Consider the following 7,594-nt stretch of genomic DNA (forward strand, 5'->3'; position numbering starts at 1 on the left):
TAACTTAATTTCCAAGAACTTTCATAGGCCAATGTTGGTACAGAGATGATCATAAATTGTGGTCATAGTCACAACTTTCAGCTATCGAGATGTCTGAGTCTGACCTTCTGGGCCTCCCAACGTCCACAAACACTACCACCGAAACTTCAATGTCCCCCACACACAACCAAGCTGGCTTGGACCCCCTTCCAATGGACTGTTGTTCCCTAAAATGGGACTTAAAAACGCCAAACAGATCATCATACAGTTTTTAACCACGATCTGAAAACATCACATTAATTGTATCCATCATCTTACACGCTACATGCCGCGCTCCCATGCTCCATGGATCCGTATTTTTTTAGGTACGTCCGTAAATCCTTGACATTCCGGATTTATCACGGCCTAGGCAACTTAGACGCGCATAATAAGTTGCCTGTTAAGCCTGGCCACTCGCTATTAGGCCCTAGTTTGTTATGCCGAATTCATTTAATTTGTGAAATCGGTGTCTAGATTTTTATCGGCAGTTGGAACATATTTGTTGCTTTTATTACTCGCTTTCCTATTATAGGATCCATCTCTTTTCATGCTACTTGCTTGCCCCATCTATGGATATTTTGCAACTAAATGGTGTCCTCAAAACTATTTGCTTGTCTATCTTAAGTACGGGTGCTTAATGAGTTGAGCAGTTCGTGAGTAGCTCGAACTCGACTCGGTAAAAGTTTGATTCGGATTGACTCGAGACTTTAACGAGATAAGTCGAGCAAAGTCCAAATTGACTCGATAAGTTCGCGACCAACTCATTATTTTTTTATAATTTTTTAGTAGTTATTTTAAAAAATTATTTAATTCAAAAATTACTAATTTACTAATAGATAATAAAAACATGATAAATGGCTATTCTATTAATTTATAATATTAGTAGATTTTACCTATATTTAAAACATAAGATAAAAATTTCAGTGAGCTTAACGAGCTTAAAGAGCACGAGTCGAGCAAAATTTTAACGAGCTTAACGAGCAAGAGTCGAGTCGAGCAATAAATTTTTTTAATGAACACAAATCGAGCACAACCCAACTCACAATCGATTAACTCGATAAGCACCCCTAATCTTAAGCATGACATCGCTTTTTCATCAAGTATTTTAAGAATATTTTAATAAAATTGTAATTCAACTTTAAATGGATTTAGTTCAGTATTCATAATTGATAATTATGATCAAATAAGATGATATAAGCTTCACATATCCATAAAACTTAATAATATTTTTTAATATAAAGTTTCGTTAGAAATTTAGGAGAAAAAATAACCAAAATAAAATTAATATAAATAAGACATACACAAGAGGCAATAGAGTTAATGTGGGTTTGGTCTTATTTACCTCGACGATCGAGAAGAACAATAATCCACTATAAGTGTAGAGATCATAAATAATATAAATACATGATATTTTATGTATCATAAAATCTAATATCTATACTAAAACTTGATATTTATAAAATTAAATATTAATCACTAATAATTCATATTCTATAGGAATTTTTATCTAAAAAATATATTTATTAATTAAATAAACTTAATTACGAAGTAATCTTTGACTACAACGGATAGAGGTATGTTATAGCTTGGGGTCACTTCCCCACTCCCACCAATTTTTTTATCATTAAATAATATAGAGACAATTACCTATTTAGGTCTTTAAATTTTGATTTATTTTTATTTTACTTCTCATTTTTTATCGTTAATTATACTTTACCCATTTGAACTAAAATTTTAGTTTCGTCCCTGTAAACTACTATAATTACAGTAAAATTAAATTTCATTATCAATTATAAGTTGAGTTAAATTATAATATTTTTTTATTTCGCCTTCCATCTTTTGTGTATTTACATATAAATCATATTCTCTTGTCAACTTTCAAGCATCACAACGAAGGTGCATGTAACCTTAACGACCACGGCCCCATCAATTAACTAATTAAAAAGTATAAAATGAATGTGATTAAAGAGGGTCAATTGGGCAGAACCTACGTACGTAGCCGTAACAAAGCATTGACAAGAGCACGCTTTAATTTGGTAGAAATTAATGAAGACCCGCTCCGGCGCTCTCTCGACCTTGGAACATGGCAAGTGCCTTGGATATATACACAACACAGCCAAGTGGGGGGGGGGGGAAGGAACAGAATTGTGTTGAGTTTGTGGGGTTATCGATGATGCAAGATAAAGGGGAGTGTTGCAGGTGGGACAAAAACCATATAATTAAAACTTTTGAAATAAATGATGAAAAACCTGCAGAACAATCATGTATATGCAAGCACGTATATACTCTGACAAGTAAAAATAAAAATAAAATTAAACAAGCACGTACATTCATGCATGTGAATCGCTGCAACGGATTCAAAGAAGCAGAGGCTCAAAATTTTAGAAAAGAGAGTGACAAGTGGATTGATAAACCTTGGGTAGAGTTAACATTATCGTCCTCTGAAGATGTAAACCAATCAGTGATACAAAGAAGAAGAAGGGGGGGGGAGGAATTGGCCTTGGGAGTGTCACCTTCATCTGCATTTGATAACATTTCCTCTCATTAAAATTGTTATTATATTATGCTAAATTACTATTTATTTTTTTGGATAATTCGATTTTATTACCCAAATATCTGTATAAAAACAGCTTGTTCAAGAATACAAACAGTATCTACTTACAGCAGAACAGAATTCAGCTATTCAATACCCCAATGATTACAAAGCATAGTATTAACACTATCATTCCTATTAATACTTCTACCCCTTAGTTGGATAGCAACAGTGTGTTTTACAGCATAGAGTAATGCTTCAAAATTCCGTGAGCATCCCTGGAATAGCCTCTTGTTCCTCTCCTCCCAAACAGTGTAAATAAATGTTGTCCAAGCTAATTTCAAAATTGTAGTGAGCAAGGATCTACCTTTCCAAGCATCACAAGCCCAAGCTAAGTGATTTCCCCATGTACGTGATGTCATTCGCATGCCATTGAGAATGATAACCGCATCCCATAGAGAAATAGCCAGAGGACATTGAATGAATAAATGATCTCTAGTTTCCATCGAGTCATTACAAAGCACACATTTGTCATCGATATCAAACCCAAAATGTTTCAGTCTGTCTTTAGTTGGGAGTCTGTCTAATAAGGCCATCCATGCAATAATACTAAACTTAGGAATATGGAGAGGGAACCAGATCAGTTTGTGCCACGCCACTTTTACCCCTTTGTTTCGAATCAGTAGTCAAATATCCTTAATTTTCTGCACACCAGATGTTAGCACATGGACAGCTTGGAGTCTCATTCTAAGTAAGCGTCGAAAGCTCCAAGTAGTATTAATAGAATCGTTCATATTCCAAAAATCGGAATCCTTGATTGCATAATTTTTGATCCAGGCAATCCACAAGGAACCTTCACCCGCTAGTAAATTTCGGATCAAATGCATCATACAAGCATTATTCCAGGATTTGATGTCCTTAAGTCCAAGCCCTCCTTCAGATTTAAGGAGGCAAAGCTTTTCCCAGCTTACTCTCGCACCAGTAGCAGACTTGTCTGAACCTTTCCAGAAAAAACGCGAACATAGCTGTTCAATTCGGCTAAGCACAGATTGTGGCAGAATAAGCTGTCTGCACCAGAAATTTGTAATGCTCAACAGAACAGATTTAATAAGTTCTAATCTACCAGCATAGCTCAAATGTCTTCTAGACCACTTGTGTAAACGATCCCTGATGTAGTCAATAAGAGCCACACAATCTTTATCCGAAAGCTTCCTCGATACCAAGGGAACACCCAAATATCTAACTGGCAAGCAACCTTGGTTAAAACCAATAAATCTTTTTATTTCATCAGATTTACTTGGTGAAATTCCAGCAGCAAAGAATTCACATTTGTGAGCATTTAGTTTGAGACCAGAAATTTCATAAAACTGCTCTAAAACGCTAATAACACCCACAACAGACTCCACATTTCCTTTGCAGAAAATAAGTAAGTCATCAGCAAAGTTAAGATGAGTTAACTCAATTTTTTTGCAACGAGGGTGATAACCAAATAATCTTCTTTGAGCATCCTTGTTAAGTAATTTAGAGAGTACGTTCATGGATAGGACAAATAAGAGAGGTCAAATTTAACGGCAGAAAATATAAACAAAGCGTAACATTATATATGATTTTAAAAAAAAATAGTTAGGTGATTAAAATAAAAACATAAAAATTAGTGTAACACCAAATAAGTAGTTTACCCTAAATTTTATTTTTCCTTTTTTTTCCCTTTTTCAGCCTTGTTCAGCAGTGAATGAAAAAAATATTTTAATTATTTCATTTTTTTCATACTGTATTTATACTTTTTTAACATCTCAGTTATCAATCTTTTCGATTAAATGTTCAACTTTTGGGTTGAGATTTGACTTTCAAAGCTTTGAACTAGAAAATGGAATGGATGATAAAAGCAACATCACTCTAAACTTGAACATAAGCATCCCAAACAGCAAAAATTCAATGACAATAAATTACCTGTTGCTGCTAATGTCGATGAATTTTTTACTGCAGTTTTCTATTTTCCCCAAAGGTAACTGATCTTTTTATCAAAGAAAACTAGAAATTCACTGAGACAACAGACATGACAAACGAAGGTATAAGAAAAACCACATCGGAAGGGCATAAAAGCACGGCCGCATAACAACCGAAGGAACACAAAATAATAATAATAAAAAAGAACACGTACCCAGAACAAACTAAAAACGCCAATAATAGAGAACGTCGATAAGAAATCCCTGTTACCCTTAACAAACAGAGTTCCATAAAAAAAGGGGTAAAACATATCAATTCAGATTAGAAAACATAGGCAATTGAAGTGGGCGGCCTACCTCTCCCCAAGAGTCAAGTCAAGTACTAAAGTACAGTAGCATTATGGGTGAAGCTATGATATTATTTTTGCAATTCCCAATTTATTTTATTCTAAATATAAATCATAATTCATTGCGATAATATCCGTTGTTGAACTATTGTACCAACATGATACGATTAAAAACGCGTTTACCAGATAGAGAACGGAGGGACATGATGTCCTAAGGGAGGACAACAATTTTTTTTTTTTTTGGTTTGGGTGGGGAGGGGGGGTAAGCTCCTTCAAGCATGTCCTATGTGGTCTCACAGACCCCAAAACACCCATGGGGTCTGTTCTTCTGTCCCCACAACCCCACATGCATTCGTTTCTCGCTTTCAATAACCCAACCATATACAGTTATATACCCCCCCCCACGCATTACTCTTCATTCTCCTCTAAACCATTCTCTCTTTGCTCATTTAATCCCACCGAGTTTAGTGTTATTACAGTCTCAAAAGAAGAGCGAAATGGCTATCAGGAAACCAAACAAATTGGCTCAAGCGGCAGTGATGAAGCAAATCCTGAAAAGATGCTCCAGCTTAGGAAAGAAACAAAGCTGCGATGAACAAGGAATCCCCGTGGACGTCCCCAAAGGCCACTTCGTTGTATATGTGGGGGAAAACAGGAGCAGATACATCGTTCCCATCTCTTTCTTGACCCGACCCGAGTTCCAGACCTTGCTCCATCTAGCGGAAGAAGAGTTTGGTTTCGGTCACGACAAAGGGCTCACTATTCCTTGTGAAGAAGTTGTTTTCCGCTCTCTGACATCGATGCTCAGACACAGAATGAGAAAAGCTACCATTGTTGAAGGAGACTGATAACAATAAGGCTAGTTAATGGAGAAGATGATTAAGGTGAAGCTGCTTCATTGCTTCTCTTATATTTTTCTTCTCTCACTCTCCCAAAAACCCAGGAATATTATTTAGTTTATGTCTGGGTTTTAGGTTTGTAAATCAACACCAATGTACCCTGTGAGAGAACTAATGTCAAGAATTTTGGGGTTGCCTATTGGCTTTCCTTTGTTTTTATCTGCTTCTGCTCTGCATTGTCTCTCTCTTGCACGCTCCCCAGCTCTTCTGTCTTCTTTGTCTCATTGTCTCTTAGCTTTCAGTTCACTTTTATTTTTTTGGGTACCTACGCCTGTGTCTTGTTAACTCAACAGTTAAAGCCTTTGGAAGCGATAATGTCTAACATCCAACTAAATGGAATCATGGCATGTTTTGCAAGAGGCGCATAAGGTGGTAACTAAAACCCATTAAAATAAAGTAAAAGAATTAATTTAAGAAGGGAACAAGTTTGAAGACAAATGGATCTTTGCTTCCAGTAGTAACTCCGTTTGATCTTGTTTCTGGTTTATCCAATCCACAAACACTTCCCTTGTGTTTTATGCATCTGTAAACTGAAAGCTAAGGCTCTCTCTGCATTGCTTATTTCCAATTCTATTCTATACATACATACTCTACATAGAAATATTATTCTTTAACAATCTTGTAATAGAATAATTTATTTTGAAAGATCTAATTTTTAAACCTGAATCCAATTAGCGTACTTCTATTTTCTTCTACCTTTTAATCCAATCATTATCCAGTTGTACTATTTAATTTATTTTCCATTGTTTAGACCACATCGATCGATCAACATCCATTTAGGATTGCCATGTGACGGGGACCCACAACGAAGAAATCTCGTGTATGTTAGAGAAGATGATATTAAGAGTGCGTTCGGTTCACAGAATGTAAGATTATCAGTGAGAATATAAGACTACTAGGGAATAGGATTACTTAGAATGCTGTATTTTGTGTTTGGTTGGTTTAGCAGGAATGTAAGATTATTGTGTTTGGTTAAAAGAATAAAAGATTATTGGAATGTATATTTGATCAAATTGTCTTTATTACATATTTGTTTTTTTAACAAGTTGAAAAATATTTATATATTTTTTAAAAAAATTTAAATTCATAAAATTTATATTTTTTTTACAAAATTGAAAATATAAAAAGGTTTAATGAAAGGGTAAAATTTTATTTTAACCCCTGAACTTCATATAAAATTTTAATTAGTCTTTTTTTATAAATCTAAAATAGTTTAAGGATAAATTTGTAATTTAACATTCGTAGAATTTTTATTATTCAACGACAAAATAATGACATTTTTTGGGAAAAAATTTAAGGGCATTTTAGTCTAAAACGTCGGTAATCCAACAATACCTAAGGAAAGGGAGGTAATGACATTCCCGGTAATATACCTCAAAAAATCTACTATTGGTAATAAAATACTATCGGGAATGAGATTCACAGCCAACCAAACATGGGAATTTGAATTTCATTCTCATGGGAATCCCACATTCCTTGATTCAAACACCCCTTAAAGGGGCGTTTGGTTGGGGGAATGTGGGATTCCCATGGGAATGAAATCCACATTCCCCCGTTTGGTTAGCATGAGAATCTCATTCCCGGTAATGTAAAATTACCAATAGTGGATTTTTTGGGGTATATTACTGAGAATGACATTACCTCCCTTTCGTTAGGTATTGTTGGATTACCAGCGTTTTGGACTAAAATGCCCTTAAAAAAATTCTTATGTCACTGAATAGTAAAAATTTTACGAAAGTTAAATTACAAATTTATCCTTAAACTATTTTAGATTTACAAAAAAAGTTTATAATTAAAATTTTATATGAAGTTCATGGGTTAAAATAAAATTTTACCCTTTCATTAAACCTT

The 7,594-nt window shown here is 34.6% G+C and overlaps 2 protein-coding genes across 2 annotated transcripts; one reads left to right on the top strand and one right to left on the bottom strand.

The window, feature by feature from the left end:
• Positions 1–2,697: 2,697 nt before the first annotated feature.
• On the bottom strand, positions 2,698–3,147 carry LOC120118315. The gene has a single exon (XM_039138384.1). The coding sequence runs from the start codon at positions 3,145–3,147 to the stop codon at positions 2,698–2,700; it is 450 nt and encodes a 149-aa protein (XP_038994315.1).
• A 2,136-nt stretch (positions 3,148–5,283) lies between these two features.
• LOC120118697 (auxin-responsive protein SAUR50-like) lies at positions 5,284–5,849 on the top strand. Its single transcript, XM_039138703.1, has one exon. It carries the CDS (start codon positions 5,342–5,344, stop codon positions 5,690–5,692), a length of 351 nt encoding a protein of 116 aa, XP_038994634.1. The 5' UTR covers positions 5,284–5,341; the 3' UTR covers positions 5,693–5,849.
• The last annotated feature ends 1,745 nt before the right edge of the window (positions 5,850–7,594 follow it).

The sequence above is a fragment of the Hibiscus syriacus genome, unplaced genomic scaffold, assembly GCF_006381635.1.
Source record: "Hibiscus syriacus cultivar Baekdansim isolate YM2019G1 unplaced genomic scaffold, ASM638163v2 tig00110328_pilon, whole genome shotgun sequence".
NCBI classification, from domain to species: Eukaryota; Viridiplantae; Streptophyta; class Magnoliopsida; order Malvales; family Malvaceae; genus Hibiscus; species Hibiscus syriacus.